The 19,986-nt window shown below is 54.3% G+C and overlaps 1 protein-coding gene across 5 annotated transcripts in view; it reads left to right on the forward strand.

The window, feature by feature from the left end:
• LOC144953113 (uncharacterized) overlaps window positions 1–18,592 on the forward strand; it is a 35,325-nt gene extending 16,733 nt beyond the window's left edge. For 3 of the 5 annotated variants that reach the window (XM_078883649.1, XM_078883648.1, XM_078883650.1), the window contains exons 5-8: window positions 3,808–3,846; window positions 10,304–10,465; window positions 10,946–11,266; window positions 16,705–18,592. In XM_078883649.1, the coding sequence (XP_078739775.1) occupies window positions 3,808–3,846; window positions 10,304–10,465; window positions 10,946–11,266; window positions 16,705–18,083 (1,901 nt within the window). In that variant the 3' untranslated portion in view covers window positions 18,084–18,592. The remainder of the gene's footprint in view (window positions 1–3,807; window positions 3,847–10,303; window positions 10,466–10,945; window positions 11,267–16,704) is intronic. The other 2 variants (XM_078883652.1, XM_078883651.1) reach the window with 2 other exon arrangements.
• The last annotated feature ends 1,394 nt before the right edge of the window (window positions 18,593–19,986 follow it).

The following is a 19,986-nucleotide window of genomic DNA, read 5'->3' on the forward strand; positions in this document are numbered from 1 at the left end:
ATCCCACCGTCACCGGCTGGTGGTCCCTTCGGGATTACGGGGTAAGGTGGTGTGGGCTGCTCATGAGCGCCTCCTCCACCTGGGTACCCAGAAAACTCTCGCCTTGCTCCAGCTGAATTTTTTTTGGCCGGGCATGACAAGGGATGTCGCTGATCTGTTGGCAGCATGCCCTCGGTGTGCGCAGCGCAAACCACCGGCACGGGAGTCGAACCCGCCCTTGCAGTCCATCCAGGTCTCCAGAGTAAATGAACTGGTCGCACTGGACATTCTGGGGCCATTCCCCGCCACCCCCAGTGGAAATAGATATTTGCTTACTGGGGTCGAATATTTTACGCGCTGGCCTATGGCCTGGCCCCTGCCAAATCAGTCGGCAGCAGCCATCGTCGACACCTTTGTCCAGGGTTATGTCATGGACAAAGGTGCTCCGGAGCGGTTGCTGACCGACCAGGGTAGAAATTTTTCCGGGAAACTCCTAAAACAAGTCTGTGATCTCCTAGGAACGAAAAAAATTCGAACCTCTCCTTATCACCCGCAAACGGACGGGATGGTCGAGCGTCTGCATCGCACCATCTCGTCTATGTTGTCGCAGCAAGTTTCGGACTCACAGACTGATTGGGACTTACAAATTCAAGGGGTTCTAGCGGCATACAGATTGGCTCCCCATGCTGCGACGGGATTTTCACCCTTCTTTCTTATGTATGGCCGCGAACCCGACCCACCTGTTCCGGCACAGCTGCAGATCCCCGCGCCGCTGGGTAAAACTAAATTGGACGAACACGTTAAATTTAACCTTGACAAACTGACTGAGGCGCGGGATGCTGCGAGGCTAAATTCTGACAGGCGTCAAAAGGCGAACGAGCGCCTCAGGCTGGCTCGCGCGCATGTGCTGCAGTGGAAGCCGGGGGACAGGGCATGGCTGCACTGTCCCCAGGTACCACTCGCGACCTCCTCTAAACTCGTACGCCCGTGGCAGGGCCCCGTCGAGGTTGTCGAGGTGTTGAGGCCTCAGTGCGTTCGAATCAAATGGGGGAGGCGCCGGTGGTTTGTACACCCCTCTAGGCTAAAACCGTTTGTTGCGGTGCGAGGGCCCACTCCACACACGCGGGGCCAAGCATGTGGGGGGTCGACCGACTCGGAGGGTCCGTCGCTGCTCTCGCCTGATGTGTTGCCGGCTGTCCCACCCACAGGTGCACCGGGAATGACGGGCTCATGCCCTACAACCCACACGGGTGATGCCGACGGTCGCGCCACTTTAATCGCGACCTCATCTCGAAAGGGACAGCCGCCACCGGATGGTCCGCCGTCCGGGGTTGCCCCGTGTGACGGGCCTGCGGCAAGGACGCGCGCTAAAATGCGCAGACTCTTATAATATATGAAAGGAAGAAAAAATAACATTTATTTCACGTGTCATGGTTACTGTATGCTGCGTCGGTGGTGCGCTCCTGGCACATTGTGTGTGTTGTGTTGTGTGTGTGGGCGGGGTGTGTGTGTTGTGGGTGCGTTGTGTGTCGTGGGTGTGCTGTGTGTGCTGGGGGAGTTCCTGGCTAGTTGTATATACGTGCTTTTACGGATTTCGTATTTATACGGGGGGGGGGGGGGTGCGTCGGACATTCCCTTCGGGGGTGTGGTTGTTGTTCTTGTTGTTGTTGTTCAATTTGCATTTTGTTGAAAAAAAATGAGGCACACACGGGGTCGAGGGGTAAATGTTCCTTTATTGGAATTGTTGCAGCCGGGACGGCTGCGAGCTGTAATGGGGGGAGTGATGTAGGGTTGTTACGGGAGGGCTGTAGGTGCATAGGATCCAACGGGGAATAAACACAGTGGGCGGAGCTCCGGGAGTACACGGGGGGGTGCCCGCAGCGACGTCCGCATCAGGCAGCCTGGGGGGTTGTGATCCTGATGGGGGGGTATAAAGGGGGAGGACAGAGAGAGCTCGTGGCTCAGTCTGGGAACGAAGGAGGAAGAAGGAAGATCTTCTAGTTAGAAGCCCTGGACTCCCCTCGACGCCGCCCTTGTAAGGGCTGCGGAGGATCGAGCCAGAGGCGTGGTTCCGTGAACCAGGGTCAGTACCCTGGGACTCCGGAGACTGTAGCCCGACTCACCAGTGTCGGGCCAGTTAGCCTCCCCTAGCCCGTTAGTGGAGGACTTGGGGGTAGGTCAGGATTAGCTAGAGTGTATCCCCAGTTATCCGGGTGAGGGGGCCGCTACCCCCTCTAGTGCTGTCCTGTACCGACAACTTGTAATAAAGATACGTGTGCCTCAACCTGGGTGTCCAGCGTATTTACCGGTACTTCACATAGACTCCACACTGCACCATAGACTCAGCACTGCCCATAGTATCAGAACTTCCACCCATAGACTCAATACTGCACCATAGACTCAGCACTGCCCATACAATCAGCACTGCCACCCCTTGACTCAGCACTACCACCAATAGAATCAGCACTGCCACCCATAGACTCAGCACTGCCACCCATACAATCAGCACTGCCACCCATAGACTATCATTTGTGATGGCAGGGTCGCTCATGAAATAAAAGAGCTACACAGCTCAATGGGGCCTTACACCTGGTAAAATACAAAAAATAACATTGCCCTATCCACAAATAGTAAGGAGACATTACGGTGATTATGATGATACACTACTCTGCTTGCTCCTGATTCTAGTTGTAGTCTGGGCTTGATCACCTGATTGTGAAATTGTGTCGTTGCTCTGCATCTACATCAGCAGCCGTACAGAAGATAAAGAGAGTCATAGATACCCATAGAGATCCATAGAGATGCACAGATATTCGGCGACTCATAGAGACACACAGCAACTCATAGAGATCCAGACTCATAGAAACGCATAGAGACCCATAGAGATGCACAGAGATTCGGCGACTCATAGAGACACACAGAGACTCGGAGACCCATAATGACTCACAGAGATCCGTGAAGACTCAGACTCAGAGACTCGCATAGACCCAGGCTTAGAGACCCATAGAGATCATAGACTCATAGAAACCCATAGAAAAACATAGATCCATAGACTAATAGACATCACAGCGATGATGATACACTGCTCCGCTGCTCCTAATGCGGTTATCTGCTGGCATGACCACCTGAAGTTGTAGTCATTGCTGCTCTGCATCTACATGAGCTCGCAATCAAATAAAATAAAATAGTTTCTGTATTGCGCAATGTCTCTGCGTTTGTGTCGGGGTCGCTGGCCCCCGAGATCCCTCCCTCGATAACGCTAATGGCCGGGCTAACATCGTTACTCGCCCCCCCGCTGCTAGGTGAACCGCTGCTGGGTTCCTCACCCATGGGGTGTGAGCCGTCGCTCGAGGATTCCCCTCCAGCGCGGGTCCGCGTAGTAGGCATGGTTAGTTACCGAGTGGTATTATGCCCCCCTTTACGCTACCACGATACCTCCCTTTCCTAATCGCGCACCTGCAACCCACACGGAGCGAACGTACGTGCACACACGCAGCTCCACACGCGACACCCACTCTTGCTCCGCTCTGCGCAGCGCTCCCACGAGGCGAGCCGCTGTATACGCAGCACTACACGCGTTAACACTGCTCGACGAGATCACACGAGGCCACGATTCGCTATTAATGATTTATTGTTTGCAACCTGGAAATTGATGTTAAATCAGTATGAATCGAAGAGGCTGGCCTATTCTCCTACCCCTGGACCTATTCCCTATTTATCGGCTTACGATACCCTTTCACCTTGCTACTCACGGTTCGAAGTATTCGGCGTCCTGTGGCTTTTCCTCTATGCTCGTCTGGACACGTCACGCGGACGTCCGGAGGGCAGAGCTGGGAGCCGACTTGAACGCGGGCCTCTTGAAGAGAAGTGAGATCGATTTCTCCTTTGCGCCCCTTTTTTATCCTCCCTACATCAAAGGGATGTTGCTCCGCCTGTCGTCGCTCCCCTTCCCGTTTTTCTTTAGCAATCGGCGGTTCCGGGCGCCTTTGTTATGCAACTTATGCGGCGGTGTCCATCGCAAAGGCTCGCCGTGGGAATCTGTGTACGGGCTCCCCGCGTGCCTCCGCTCTCCCGATTATTCATACTTTCAGCTCCATCCTTTAACTCCCCTAACAATGGTGCCTGCACGCTCAAGCATAATTATCCCAATCAGCAGCGACTACGCGCAAGAGCCCCTGCGGTCATGCTAATCACGCCGTCCCTCCAGTGCCTGTGCGGCGTGTGTGTGTGGTGCTTATTCTAATTATGCTCCTCCATCACAATGCTTATGCGCGGCGCTCACTCCAACGGCCTGCTGTGGAAGTTAAGTGCGGAGCCTCCGCATGTCCTCACCACCTGCCTTATCAATTGCGCACCTTTAACTATGCCGCCCCATCCCTCCTCTGCCTGTCTCGTCGACCCGTGGGGGGTGTGTGTGGGGGGATGCGTTTCAACCGCGGTGGCCGAATGCCCTTCGCCGCGACCATACCATCTTAAGGCCGGTCGCAGCGCCGCAGTGCAAAGTAGCGTCGGGGGAGGTCGTCCAATTCCCTGGTCGCCGGAAACCGTGAAAGTCAATCCCGATAAGGGCTTCTCGGATAAAAACCGGTCGATCAGGTGACCTCCCCTTCCAGCTCTATCGGGGGGGGGAAATGCGTGCGGGTGTGTTCATGTGAGGTGAGGTGAGGGGGGACGCGGGGTCGGCTCCGTCGCTTGGTGGTGGCGAGGTCGTAGATGGGGCGCCTGCTGAACGGCTTCGTGGCGGCGGCATCACATAGCCCCCCGAGGTGCCAGTCCCCGTCCCGGGTTGACTGGAGCACCTCGCTTGGGCCGCGCCCACGAGGAAACGCTGCGGGGTCCGTCCGGACCTTGTGGCTGGTCTCGGGGCGGGTGGCTCCGTCCTCTGTAGCTCCTGCGGCGGCCTCCTCCTCCACTCCAGCGGCTCTCCCTGTCCCTCGGTACCTGCGGGCTGGGGCACAAACTCAGCAGCAGAAGGGTTTAGGAGCCGTCGTCCGCGTCGTCTCCTGACTGGATCGGGGCGTCTCGGGGGCCCGGCGGGGCCCATGTAGTGTGCGAGGCCCCCCAACACGAGGGGTGCGGGTACCCCGGGATTTCGGGGCCTTCGGGCGACGGGGTTCTCTCTCGCCGGGGCCGCTTTCCATGGTTTTAAGCGGCGGACGTTGACCACCGTCTCTCGACCCCTCTCCCCGCCATAGATTAGTACCGTCCAGGGGGAGATCTGCCGCACCACGGTCCAGGGTCCTCGCCAGTAGGTCGTCAGTTTCCCCACCTGCCCGGCCCCGACGCGAGGGGTGTGTAGCCACACCTTAGCGCCGGTCAGGAATAAGGGGGGTTCCATGCGGGGTCGGGCGCCCTGTTCTTGCCGCCGATGCGCGGCTTCCCCTTGCGGGTATGCTCGGCCTCGGGCTTCTCGCAGGGTCTCCATCAGGTGTTCCACGGGGCGGCTTCCCTCCTCCGGCTGGGGGGAATGAACGCCGAATAGCAGATCTGCGGGTAAACGAGACTCACGGCCAAACATCATTAAAAGCGGGGTTTGTCCCGTCGACGTGTGTACGGTGGTGGTGTAGGCGAAAAGGGCGTAGGGGAGGTGTTCATCCCAATCCCGTTGATTTGCGGCTGCTATACGTTTGAGTTTCCCCGCTAAGGTCTGATTCATGCGCTCCACCATACCGTTCGCCTGGGGGTGGTACGCTGTGGTTCGGTCCTTCTGGATTCCGAACTCTCGGCACAGTGCCTGGAACAACTCGGCCTCGAACTCGCTACTCTGGTCGGTGAGGACTCGTTCTGGGATCCCGTGCTTAAGTACGTAATGTTCCACGAATGCCCGGGCCACCACCAAGGCCGTTTTATCAGGGATGGCCACTGCCACGGGGTAGCGGGTGAAATACTCTACTGCGACTAGGATATACCGGTTGCCTCGATGGGATCGCGGGAATGGCCCCTGTAGGTCGATCCCGACCAGCTGATTCGTGCGGCTGACGCGGAACGGCCTTAGGGGTACCTGGTATCGTGCCGGTTTTGGCCCGCACTGCTGACAGGCGCGGCAGCCCTGTACCCAGGTGGCCACGTCTTGTGCCAATTTGGGCCAGAGATACTGGCGACGCAGGGTCTCTCGAGTGCGTCATTCCCCGTCATGGCCCCCGAGCGGGTGATCATGCACCAGCCGTAGCAGCTGGGGTCGTACCTGGGCAGGAACACAGATGCACCCCGGCTGGCCGGCCTCGGTTAACTCCCGTACCACCCCGTTCTGCACACACAACCGGCCATACAAACCGCTCCAGGGTCCTGGTAGGGCGCTCTTTTCCTCCCGCAGTGCCGCCTCCACTGCCGCCAGATCGGGATCCCGCTGCTGGGTCTGTCTCAGCTGCTCGTCGTTCAGGCCCGGGAAGGCGCAGCCGACGTCCTCCTGGATCTGTCCGATCGGAGCAGGGTGATCCGCCGGGTCCCGAGCCGTGGGTCCCGCGCTTACCGGGCGGTCGACGGGATCCTCGGTGTCACCTGTGAGGGTCTCTGTGGCGCACACTGCACTCTTTCTCGCTGGGGGGGGGTCAGTGGCCGCGGCCTCTCGGGGGTCCGTTGCCTGCCGGCAGCGTCTCCCTTAGGTAAATCCGCCCATGGTACATGTAACGCGTCGAGCAGGGGAACGACCTCAGCTCGGGGAGTCGGGCCGACTCGCCAGGCCAGGTCCTGGTCACCCTCAGGACGACCGGGGTCCTCAGCCCAGAGTGCGAACACCGAGTCGTTAGAGTGGCATGCGTGCAGGGGGTGTACGGTGGCTATCGGGGTGCGCCGTCGCAGTATCGCTGGGGTACTGTGGGGGTTAAACATCCGCATAAACAATCGGTCCCCATCTGCGTTTACCAACGTGGCGGATCCCACGACCCCATACCGTTTTGCCAACTCCGGGTGAGGAGTTAGCATTACCTCCCCTGATGGTCGGAGCGCGGGGTCGGTGGGGGATATTGCCACCGGCACCAGCATCTCGGTGAGCGGCCCGATGGTGACTGCCGTCGCCAGGATAGCGGCCACAGGTGCGAAGCGGGGGCGCGTTGGTTCTCGTCCCAGGAACGGTATCCGCTCGCCGTTGCTCTCCATCGTGGCGCATCGCTGGCGGGGTTGCACGTTGAGTCCCAGCTGTTCTAAGAGGTCGGTACCTGCGATACACTCGTGACACAACGCACTCAACACGTAGAACTCCTGGGTGCACACCTGACTGCCTATGCGGACCTCTAGGGTGGCTCTCCCCAGCAACCCCATTCCCGGCTCCGCTCGCCATGTGCAGCGCGCGGTCCGGGGTCTGCAGGTGACGCACGTCGACCCCGATCGCGCTGCAGTGCGCTGCGCTCACGAACGAGGCCACCGCCCCCGTGTCCAGCAGGATTCGGGTACGCATTTCGTTTATCTCCCCTTCCACCAGCGACGTGGCCCCCGTGATCCCCGCCACCAGCTCCCGCAGCCAGTCGCCAGGAGTCACCGTTTCCGTGGGCGTTGTTGCTGGAACCTGTGTGGAGATCACTCGCTCGCCATTATTCTCATTATCGTCTATTTGTATCGGGACCGCGTCGATTGCACCCCTAGTTGGTCCGCTCTCTAGGGGGCGTTGGAGTTTAACCCCCGCGTCTGCCTAGCTCGGGTGAGTTCAGGACAGTCCCTCATTAGATGCCCTCGGCGATTGCACATGTAACATGTCCGGGGAGGGGGGGCGGCTCCGTAGTGGGCCCCCTGCCCACTCCCTCCTCCCCCATTACGCCGCTGTCTACCCTCCGTCTCTAGTCGGGCTACCCTTCCAGATAACCCTCCTACCGTGGCGCGTAGGTCCCCCATTTCGGATCGGATGGTCTCAACGGAGGATTGCAGTTTGGTCATATTCTCACCTACGTGGGTTACCCTCTCACCTACTTGGGTTATCTTACCGTCCATTTGGTCTACCCGGCCAGCAATATCTCCCATGCCGGTCTGTAACCCGGCTACCCACCCCGGGGTTGTCTCGCTGGGTCTTTGGGGCTCCCTTGCCCGTCCCCTTACTGCGATGGCGAGCTCTTCCTCCTCGTCGGAGAGTAGGCTCGCTATGGCGCACTCTCGTCCCCTCCCTCGAGGCTGCGCGCGCTCACCCGAGAGTTTCTCACATTTGCGCGCGCGCTTGACGAGGGTGTCAAAGGAGAGGCGTGCACCGTCCACATTTGGCTGCCACCACGGGGTTTGTGCCAAATATCGCTGGACCTTCCCGGCGGCGAGGCCCTCAATTATTTTTGACTCGTACTCCGGGTACGCGAGCTGGGTCAGCGTGCGTACGTCCTCAGCGTAATCTCGCACATCCTCGCCGGGTTGGCGGCGGCGTGCCTCTAATGCCGCCTGCGCCTCCTCCTCGTCATATGTGCCGAAGCGCTCTTCGAGTTGGCACATTAGTTCCTCCCACTGTGTTTGTGCGCTTGCGGGCAAAGCTTCCACAAAGTCAGCTGCCCGCCCATCTAAATGTAGCTCTAACTGCTGCAACACCTCCTCATCTGACCACCCATTAACCTTTTTAGCCCCCCTGATGCTGCGGGCAAACGATTTCCATGATGGAATTCCTTTGCCCGTAAATGTGCATTTGATTTTAATCTGGGTTGGGGGGCCTCTTTCCCTTGGGGGTGCGGGGGATCGTCCCGTTTCTGACACCAATTTGTCGGGGTCGCTGGCCCCCGAGATCCCTCCCTCGATAACGCTAACGGCCGGGCTAACATCGTTACTCGCCCCCCCGCTGCTAGGTGAACCGCTGCTGGGTTCCTCACCCATGGGGTGTGAGCCGTCGCTCGAGGATTCCCCTCCAGCGCGGGTCCGCGTAGTAGGCATGGTTAGTTACCGAGTGGTATTATGCCCCCCTTTACGCTACCACGATACCTCCCTTTCCTAATCGCGCACCTGCAACCCACACGGAGCGAACGTACGTGCACACACGCAGCTCCACACGCGACACCCACTCTTGCTCCGCTCTGCGCAGCGCTCCCACGAGGCGAGCCGCTGTATACGCAGCACTACACGCGTTAACACTGCTCGACGAGATCACACGAGGCCACGATTCACTATTAATGATTTATTGTTTGCAACCTGGAAATTGATGTTAAATCAGTATGAATCGAAGAGGCTGGCCTATTCTCCTACCCCTGGACCTATTCCCTATTTATCGGCTTACGATACCCTTTCACCTTGCTACTCACGGTTCAAAGTATCCGGCGTCCTGTGGCTTTTCCTCTATGCTCGTCTGGACACGTCACGCGGACGTCCGGAGGGCAGAGCTGGGAGCCGACTTGAACGCGGGCCTCTTGAAGAGAAGTGAGATCGATTTCTCCTTTGCGTCCCCTTTTTATCCTCCCTACATCAAAGGGATGTTGCTCCGCCTGTCGTCGCTCCCCTTCCCGTTTTTCTTTACCAATCGGCGGTTCCGGGCGCCTTTGTTATGCAACTTATGCTGCGGTGTCCATCGCAAAGGCTCGCCGTGGGAATCTGTGTACGGGCTCCCCGCGTGCCTCCGCTCTCCCGATTATTCATACTTTCAGCTCCATCCTTTAACTCCCCTAACAATGGTGCCTGCGCGCTCAAGCATAATTATCCCAATCAGCAGCGACTACGCGCAAGAGCCCCTGCGGTCATGCTAATCACGCCGTCCCTCCAGTGCCTGTGCGGCGTGTGTGTGTGGTGCTTATTCTAATTATGCTCCTCCATCACAATGCTTATGCGCGACGCTCACTCCAACGGCCTGCTGTGGAAGTTAAGTGCGGAGCCTCCGCATGTCCCCACCACCTGCCCTATCAATTGCGCACCTTAAACTATGCCGCCCCGTCCCTCCTCTGCCTGTCTCGTCGACCCGTGGGGGGTGTGTGTGGGGGGATGCGTTTCAACCGCGGTGGCCGAATGCCCTTCGCCGCGACCATACCATCTTAAGGCCGGTCGCAGCGCCGCGGTGCAAAGTAGCGTCGGGGGAGATCGTCCAATTCCCTGGTCGCCGGAAACCGTGAAAGTCAATCCCGATAAGGGCTTCTCGGATAAAAACCGGTCGATCAGGTGACCTCCCCTTCCAGCTCTATCGGGGGGGGGGGAAATGCGTGCGGGTGTGTTCATGTGAGGTGAGCTGAGGGGGGACGCGGGGTCGGCTCCGTCGCTTGGTGGTGGCGAGGTCGTAGATGGGGCGCCTGCTGAACGGCTTCGTGGCGGCGGCATCACATTTGCTCCTTTTGACGCTGCAGTCCGAGCAGCAGCATCAACAGCAGCAGCAGCGACAGCAACAATGGCACCATTGCCTTGAGTCTCCCTCTCGCTCTCTGCTGATGTCTTTCACTTGGTACAGACAATGTGCAGGAGCAGGAGGTGGTGGACCCTTCTCTGCCCGTGGAGGCATTCATTAAGCAAGAATACGAGGAGGAGGAGGCTTGGAGGAAGATGTTGCCCAAGGTGAAAGTGGAGAGGGAAGATGATGATGACGATGGCAGTGATGGTGGTGGTGATGGCAGTAAGTGTCATCTCTTGACAACCCTTCGCAAACAGCCGCCCATCAGCACCCCTAGTTTGTTGTCACAACACGATTATACACTACACTATGCATTACACTATACACTTGACTACTACATACTACACTTCTATATACTACACTACTCTTTACTACACTATACACTACACTATGCACTACACTATACACTACTGTACACTACATCACTATACTATATTGAGAACTAATTTCCGTAGAACTGCTTCTAGTTGTTGTGTTTAGTTTGTAGTCCTTCCTCCCCACACCTCCGATTAGCACGGTTGGCTAGGTACGGTGCTGCAGAAGAAGTTCAGCACACACACGCATGTACATGCCGTACGTCACAGCACAACCATCGACATAATTTCCGTCGGGGTGGAAGACAAAACCCAGAGGCCTCGACGCGTTTTGATTTTATTTTTTAGTTAAACGCTCGCATCGGTTTCAGCGACCTTTCACCCCCAGTGCAGGGAGCGGGTGACATTCGGATAAAGGGCAAAGAAGAGGACGATGAAGAAGACGACGAAAAAGACGAAGCAAAACATTCACACTTTAGAGCGGCGCACCGACCGTCCCGTGGAAGTCAACCGTCGTACGTTGCGAAGGTCGAGCGGCGGGACCTCGGCGGTTCGGGCGGCGACCGCCAGGCCCCGGCGGTCAGCCACGGCGGTTCCCGGGAGAAGGCCGGAGGGTCAAGGCCATCGCTGGTAGACCAAGGAGGGGCCGCGGCCGCGGGCTCGTCAGATGTGGCCGAGATTGAGGTGGAAGTGGAGGACGACGACGACGGTAGGGAGGGGTGGCGACGGAACTGACACATCCCGCGTGGGGTCGTTACGGGCGAGTTGGGACCCGCCAGCCTCAATGCACTTTTAAAATCATCATGTATACACTACACTCCTAAACACTACACCAAACACTATACACTGTGCACTACACTACTAACCTATACACTACTACACATTACCCTACGATATACTACACTGCTATACAGTACACTACACACTATACACTACACTACTTTCCAGTATACTATACACTACACTACTACAGTGAGGGAAAAAAGTATTTGATCCCCTGCTGATTTTGTACGTTTGCCCACTGACAAATAAATTATCAGTCTATAATTTTAATGGTAGGTTTATTTGAACAGTGAGAGACAGAATAACAACAACAAAATCCAGAAAAATGCATGTCAAAAATGTTATAAATTAATTTGCATTTTAATGAGGGAAATAAGTATTTGACCCCCTCTCAATCAGAAAGATTTCTGGCTCCCAGGTGTCTTTTATACAGGTAACGAGCTGAGATTAGTAACACACTACGCCGTGAAGGACTGAAATCCTGCAGCGCCCGCAAGGTCCCCCTGCTCAAGAAAGCACATATACATGCCCGTCTGAAGTTTGCCAATGAACATATGAAGGATTCGGAGGACAACTGGGTGAAAGTGTTGTGGTCAGATGAGACCAAAATGGAGCTCTTTGGCATCAACTCAACTCGCCGTGTTTGGAGGAGGAGGAATGCTGCCTATGACCCCAAGAACACCATCCCCACCGTCAAACATGGAGATGGAAACATTATGCTTTGGGGGTGTTTTTCTGCTAAGGGGACAGGACAACTTCACCGCATCAAAGGGACGATGGACGGGCCCATGTACCGTCAAATCTTGGGTGAGAACCTCCTTCCCTCAGCCAGGGCATTGAAAATGGGTCGTGGATGGGTATTCCAGCATGACTGACCCAAAACACACAGCCAAGGCAACAAAGGAGTGGCTCAAGAAGAAGCACATTAAGGTCCTGGGGTGGCCTAGCCAGTCTCCAGACCTTAAACCCATAGAAAATCTGTGGAGGGAGCTGAAGGTTCCAGTTGCCAAACGTCAGCCTCGAAACCTTAATGACTTGGAGAAGATCTGCAAAGAGGAGTGGGACAAAATCCATCCTGAGATGTGTGCAAACCTGGTGGCCAACTACAAGAAACGTCTGACCTCTGTGATTGCCAACAAGGGTTTTGCCACCAAGTACTAAGTCATGTTTTGCAGAGGGGTCAAATACTTATTTCCCTCATTAAAATGCAAATCAATTTATAAAATTTTTGACATGCGTTTTTCTGGATGTTTGTGTTGTTATTCTGTCTCTCACTGTTCAAATAAACCTACCATTACAATTATAGACTGATCATTTCTTTGCCAGTGGGCAAACGTACAAAATCAGCAGGGGATCAAATACTTTTTTCCCTCACTGTATACACTACACTATACAAATCAAAGTTTATTTTCATATGAACAGGATCCAGGGAATTGTAACACAGTACAATGACATGCTTACTCACAAGCTCTCCTCTCAAATGGCGTGGCAGCTATAAAAAAAAATTACACTGAATAACAAAAGCCATGGTGAGAAATATAACATGGTCAAATAGACATATTCAGGGTAGATACCATTTACACTATGCGGGGGAAGAGGGATAAATTGGGATAAGTGGAGAGAATAGAGTGCTTTGATTGAGCAGTGGAATATATCGTAAAATATAGTAGCAGCAGTCTTGGTGGTCGTGTAGGCGTGTGTGTGTTGTGTGGTAAGGTGCAGAGAGTCAGTGAAAAGTGTAATGTGTGTCTGTGTGTGGAGTGTGCACTAGCGTAGCGGTTGGCTGAAAGTTCCGGTACCGTCTGCCTGACGGCAAGGGAGAGAACGGTCCGTGGCTGGGGGTGGATGGGGGTGGCTGGAGCCTTTAATGATATTGCGGGGGCCTTCCTCGGCACCACCCCAGTCTAAATGCCATGTGTGGCTGGGAGCACGATCACCAGAGATGGACCGGGCAGTCTTCGCCACCACCCCGCTGTAGAGGGCAGTGGCGGCTGACCGTAGCAGCAAGCCATGATGTAGCCAGTCAGCAAGATGCTCCCGATGGTGCATCTGTAGAAGTCAGCGAGTATCGGAAGGGCCATGCCGAACTTCTTCGGCCTCCTGAGGGAGGAAGAGGAGGCTCTGGTGCGCATGCCTTCTTGACAACCTGTGCCGGTGTTGTGGGTCCATGTCAGGTCTTTGATAGGGACACCAAAGAACTTAAAGCTGCTGCTGATCCACTCCTGTAGTCAACAATAAGCTCCTTTGTTTTGCTGATGTTGACGGGAGAGAGGGTTGTTAGCTTGGCGCCACACTGCCAAGTCTCTTCTTTCCTCCTCCCCGTAGGCTGTCCCATCGTTGTTGGCGATCAGGGCCTACCATGGGTGGTGCCGTCAGCAAACTCTGATGGAGTTGGTGTCACGCCGGGGCACACAGTCGTGGGTGAACAGGGAGTACATCAGGGGGTGTGGACTGAGCTCACAGCCTTGGGGGGGGAGATTCGGTGTTGAGAGTCAGTGTGGAGGAGGTGTTGCTGCTATCCTCACAAGCTGGGTGGTCTGGCCGTCACAAAGTCGAAGATCCAGTTGCAGAGGGAGGTGTTCAGACCCAGGCACCCTGAGCGTGGTGACAAACTTGGAGGGAACGGTGTCTAAATGCTGAGCTGTAAGTAAGTTCATCACATCCTCACATGTGAGTTGTTCCTCTTGTCCAGGTGTGGTAGAGTAGTGTGCAGTGCAATGGAGACGGCATCATCCGTGGATCTGTTGGAGCGGTATGAAAATTGGAGTGGGTCTAGAGTGTCTAGTTCGTTGGAGTTGATGTGGTCCATGATCAGCCTCCTGAAAGCACTTCACGATGACAGACATGAGTGCTACTGGGCGGTAATCATTTAGACAAGTCACCTTTATTATACTTACGGAACTGGAACAATGGTGGTCATCTTGACCACATGGGGAATAACAGACCTGGGGAACAGGGGGTTGAAAATATCCGCGCATGCTCCCAGGATGCCGGCCGGGCTTCTCCATCTGGGCCGGCAGGCTTTGTGAGCATTCGCTTGTTTAACAGTCCACTCACGTCGGCCACAGAGAGCGACTGGAGCAGCGGGAGCCTTGTGTGGACGGCTCTGTGTTGGTGGCCTCAAAGCAAGCGTGTGTGTGTTGCTCCGAGCACCGAACAGTTCAGGAAACTCTGGAATGCTATTTTTTCCTTTTAGCAATTGCTTGTGTTGAGATCGAAACATCGTGATATTTTTATTATTTTCTATCTACGTGGCTTTACTGAAAGACACATAAAATTTCTATTGAATATTTGAGATTTACTGCAATATACAACCGTCCTTGGACGGGCAACACATTACTGAGGAGATAGCTGGTAGGAACGTTGGGTTGCTCGGTCAATGGCCAGGGTCAATGGCGGCGTGGTGTATTCCGCAAATATGCCCGACTGTGAGGGCGGGCACAAGCCGGCGTGAATAGGTTAAACGTTGAGTTTTATAAGGGCACCACAGGGTGACCAGCCCCTCCCCACCCAGCCCCTCCCCACCATCCCCACCCAGCCCCTCCCCACCCTCCCCTCCCCACCCAGCCCCTCCCTCCCCACCCAGCCCCTCCCTGCACGACGGACACAATAATCCCCTGTGGGCTGGTGTAACCAGGAGGTTCCTACCAGTAAGAAGCTAGTAGTATATAGTAATATAGTAGTGTATAGTAGTATATAGTAATACATGTATAGTAGTATATATATAAAATGTATATCTACACTCGTATAGGCGAACCACAACTTACGCGAATTCGCGCTTGCGTGCATGTACACCCGAACCTAACCCCCGCCGCGTACTCTGAGACCTTACTTTACATACACACACATACATTACCTTTTTTTATTTGCCCCAAGGTTGACTGCAACCTTCTCTGCAAAATAAAATCGGGTCACCGTTTTTGTACAGCTTCTTGACATGGGGTTGCGCTTAGACACTGCGCTATTTAACATCGTGCCGTAATGTATTTGTGTTTTGTCCGTACATACGTGTGTACTTATGTTGAACTTCTTATCACCCTGTACATAGCCAATCACGCTAATCGGTGTCTTGCGGCAACACGTTTAGTTGTAAAGGCACTTTGAATGACCATGGCATGTCAGCACTGAATTCAAATTAAACTAAACTAAACTTTCTTTAATATTACCAGGTGTATGGCGCCACTGAGGTGTGTAGCACTTTGTTCAGAAGCGACCTGGCCATCACACGTAATGATAGCAGCGCAGCCAAGTGGGTGATTTCATCATCATCACGCGGAAATTTATAGCGGCAGCCAAATACTCTAAACTTGTACTGATGTTGATTATAAATGTGAAGGGAAAACCGGAGGACCCGGAGAAAAATCCATGTGACCACAGGGAGGGAGACGCAAACTCCAAAAATACAGCAGAACTCAGGGTCGGGATCGAACCCACGCCCTCCTGTATACTTAGCAAGGTAGTTAACATCTCGCCACCCTGGCGCCCTAAGGTTAAGAAATTTTACGTGTTACCTGCTAATACTGTTGTAATGACTCCAACACGTTGGTTGTAGAAAAGGTGTGAGAAGATGTTATTATCTTCTGCAGCGTGCGTTCATGTCAACTTCCACCATCAAAAGCGCCCCGAGCCTTCCCTGATCCTCTTCTTTTTTTCTTTTTCCCCACACTTTCTCTCCCGTTTCTCTCCATCCAATCAATTCTCTTCTCCCGTCCCTCGTCACAACCTCTTCTCATCTCCCATTTGCTGCGCGCACATTCCGCGTCGGGAGGTATATCTGACGTAATTTGTCTCCCTCCATCAATGGTGAGTGAGCTTATTCTTAGGTGTGCCGTTTCAGCCAATAGGGAGCCATGTTGCTCGTCGGCTCTGAAGTCCACATAATGCTCACGCATGTGTCTGATTGCCTCTCCGTTTGTACAGGTAAGTACTCTATACTTTTAATCGGTGTGTGTGTGTGAAACTGGTAAGGGCTGTTATAATTTAAATAGTCCAGTATCATGAACATCTCAAAATGCAATTGTGGCTGTCGCCTGATGGGGCTGGTTGTTGTACATACCAACGAAACGTATCTACTCGAATTGTAAATGTGTGTTGTGTGTTTACTCTCCAACACAACAACTGGTTACTGCTGAACTAGTAAACTATTTGGCCACTTTTTGTTTATGTGACAACCCCTTAACTAAATTGGCCATGTCGTGTGGTGGTGGCGGGTTTAACAACACATTTATATTTACACGATCTAACCCAAAAACCTCTCATGGATAACATTGGTTGCGAAAGCTCAACTACTCACGACTACGTATGCATGAAACTGCAACAGAGTTTTCAAACGTTGCCTTCTTTGTGTTCTCCCCCCTATTGCAGGAACAATGGCAGAGTGTGGACTTGCAAGACGCCGGAATGAAAATTCGCGTAAGGGGTTTTTCAACTACGACCACCAGACCAGGATGCAGCTCCACTCTGCACAGACCACCACCAGCAGCAGCAGCGAGAGCCAGCGGCAGTGGGAACTTTTTCCGTGCAATCCGGAGTGCGAAGGCGACACGGAGACGCGCCGGGCATTGGACGGGTCGCGTCGGAGCCCGGCAGGCGCGGGAGGGATGCCCGCACAAGCACTGTCGCCCACGCAAGCGACGTCGCCCGCGCACGTCTGCCCCGAGTGCGGGAAGGAGTTCACCACCGCCAAGGGCTTGGGGCGCCACCGGAAGATCCATGCGAGGGAGAAGCCGCACCGGTGCGCCGTGTGCGCTCGGGGCTTCGTGCGCCCATCGGCCCTCAAGAGCCACGCTTGGGTGCACGCGGAGGAACGGCCCCACCAGTGCACCGAGTGCGGGAAGGGCTTTGCGCGGGCCGCTTCCCTGAAGCAGCATGCCCAGACGCACACAGGCGAGAGGCCGTACCAGTGCAATGTGTGCGGCCGAGGTTTCAGAGTCTCCAAGGTCCTCAAGGATCACATGATGACGCACACCGGCGAGAGGCCACACAAGTGCTCGGCGTGCGGGAAGAGCTTCATCCAGTTATCGGCCCTTCGGAACCACGCGAGGATGCACACTGGCGAGAGACCATACGCGTGCTCCGTGTGCGACAAGGCCTTCACGCTCCTGAGAGTGCTCAGGGACCACGCGAAGACCCACACGGGCGAGAGGCCGCACGTGTGCCCCGTCTGTGGCAAGGGCTTCATCTTCTCCAAGGACTTCAGGAACCATGCGATGACGCACACGGGCGAGAGGCCGCACGCGTGCATCGTGTGCGGCAAGGCCTTCGCGGACCCGTCGGGCCTCGCACTCCACGCGAGGATCCACACGGGCGAGAGGCCGCACGCGTGCCACGCCTGCGGCAAGGCCTTCAGACGCTCGTCGGCCCTGCAGAGGCACGCGAGGACGCACACGGGAGAGAGGCCCCATGTGTGCCCCGTGTGCGATAGGGCCTTTGCCCTGCCCAAGTTCCTCAAGGACCACATGATGACGCACACAGGCGAGCGCCCCTACAGGTGCTCCTTCTGCGGCAAGGGGTTCATCAAGCAGGTGAACCTGGTGTGCCACGTGAGGTCGCACACCGGCGAGAGGCCGCACGCGTGCGCCGTGTGCGGCAAGGGCTTCGCGTACGCGTCGGTGCTCAAGAGCCACGCTGTGACCCACACGGGCGAGAGGCCGCACGCGTGCGCTGTGTGTGGCAAGGGGTTCGCCTACCGATCCGTCCTGAAGCGTCATGCGGATACCCACGCGAAGGAGGTGGCAAAATGAAGACCCCCGACAGGCATCGTGAAGGAAGCGTTTTGTTGTGCTCGCTCGCTTTTGAACGAGACTCCGCGAAGTTCGCGCGGTGCAAACGAAATAAGTTTTGATGAAAAATAATAATATCCTTTCTGGTAATAATACAGGAGGTGTGTTAAGATGTTAAAACACCAAATAGACACCTAACCACGCATACTTGTGGCAAAAAATGCCAACAAACATCCTCATAATATATACACAATGTCTTTGAAACTGCTTGTACAGGCCATCGGTTCAGAGGAAGTATGTGTGCATGCGTATAGATTTAGCACGGTTGGCTGCGTACGGCGCGAAAGAAGTTCAACGTACGTACGTACGTAGATAGATAAAAGATAGCATGAAATTAACATAACGAGAACAGGAAAGTCATCGTATTAAGGAACAACTCATGCTTAATAACGATGGAGAAATGCAATATCGAGTATCAACCTACGTAAATTTGTTTTTGTCTCTGTCTCAACAACCTATTAAAGCAAATACATCGATGTTCTGGGGGATAGTGATTCAACTTAAAAACACACAAGAGATCACACCGGTCCTGTACCAATGCCATATTTTCTGTCTGTTTGCAACAGCAGAGGTGTAGAAAATTCCAACAAAACCTATATCTCCTTTGGTTCTTTCGGTAAAGTCACGTAGATAGAAAATAAAATAATTATTAATAAAAACTATAAAAAAAAACTCACGACGTTTCGATCGCAATACAAGCGGTCGTCAGCAGGCGTAGAAAAAAATAATTGTATTTAATTTTTTCTTATTTTCTATCTACGTGACTTTATCAATAGAACCAAATAATATGAATTCCTGCAGTCACGAAAGTTTTAAGTCAAAATGTAAAACCTACATCTGCTTTATTTACCTGGTCAAGGCATATGATACTATCAATAGGCCTGGGCTCTGGGTTGTTCTTCGTGCTTTAATAGTCTCTGACTCTCTGCTCACAATCATTATGAACATTCATGATGGTGGGAAAGCCCAGGTAAAGCTACGTGGCCGGGAGTTGGAGCCATTCCGTTCACCTTGGGGTGCGACAGGGATGTCCTGTGGCTCCCACATTATTCAACATATTTTTCAATCACGTAGTTTGAGAATCCTTCCATGGCTAACTGGTGGAATCTCCATCTGGTGCAGATACAATGCGAGGATGATTGATGCCCGGGTGCGGTCGAGGGATGGCTCCCTATTGGTTAACCATGTTATGTATGCTGATGATCTGGTAATTGCTACTCACATAGAGAATGAGTTGGAGGCACTGCTGCTAGACCTGGAGTGTACCACTAAGAGGTGTGGCCTGACCATCAGCCCCACCAAAACTAGCACCTACCTGGGTAGTTTGTGCCATCACACACTCCACACCTTCAACTCCCCATTGCTGATGTGGCAATTGTGGATAGAGTGGAGATTTTTGACATACCTGGGCAGTGAGCTTATGACCAGCTCCAGGTTAACGGCAGTGGAGCGGCATTATCTTTTCATCAGCTGCGTAAATCTGTGTGGAATCTACCTGGTCTGTCGCTCCACACGAAGCTTCGGGTCTTCCCGGCCATGGTCATACCCTCCGTTTATGCTTGCGAAACGTGGACCCCCCCCTAATGGAACATCTTTACCAGTTAGAAACATTCAGGCTGGCCTGCCTACAATTCAACCTGGGATTAACCAGGCTGGATTGTGTGAGGAGCTCACAATTCAATTCCTTGAAAGCTCTGGACAAAGTCCCATCGGTGAGTTCCGGCAGGCAAGGCTGCGATGGCTGGATCATGTAGCCCGCATGCCCAGTCACCGCATGCCCAAACAGCTTTTGTTCAGCCAGATGGGGCTAAACGGACGCAGCACGGGCTAGAGAGGAGATGGAGTGATGTGGTACACGAGGATG

This window comes from Lampetra fluviatilis, chromosome 72 (genome assembly GCF_964198595.1).
Source record: "Lampetra fluviatilis chromosome 72, kcLamFluv1.1, whole genome shotgun sequence".
NCBI classification, from domain to species: Eukaryota; Metazoa; Chordata; class Hyperoartia; order Petromyzontiformes; family Petromyzontidae; genus Lampetra; species Lampetra fluviatilis.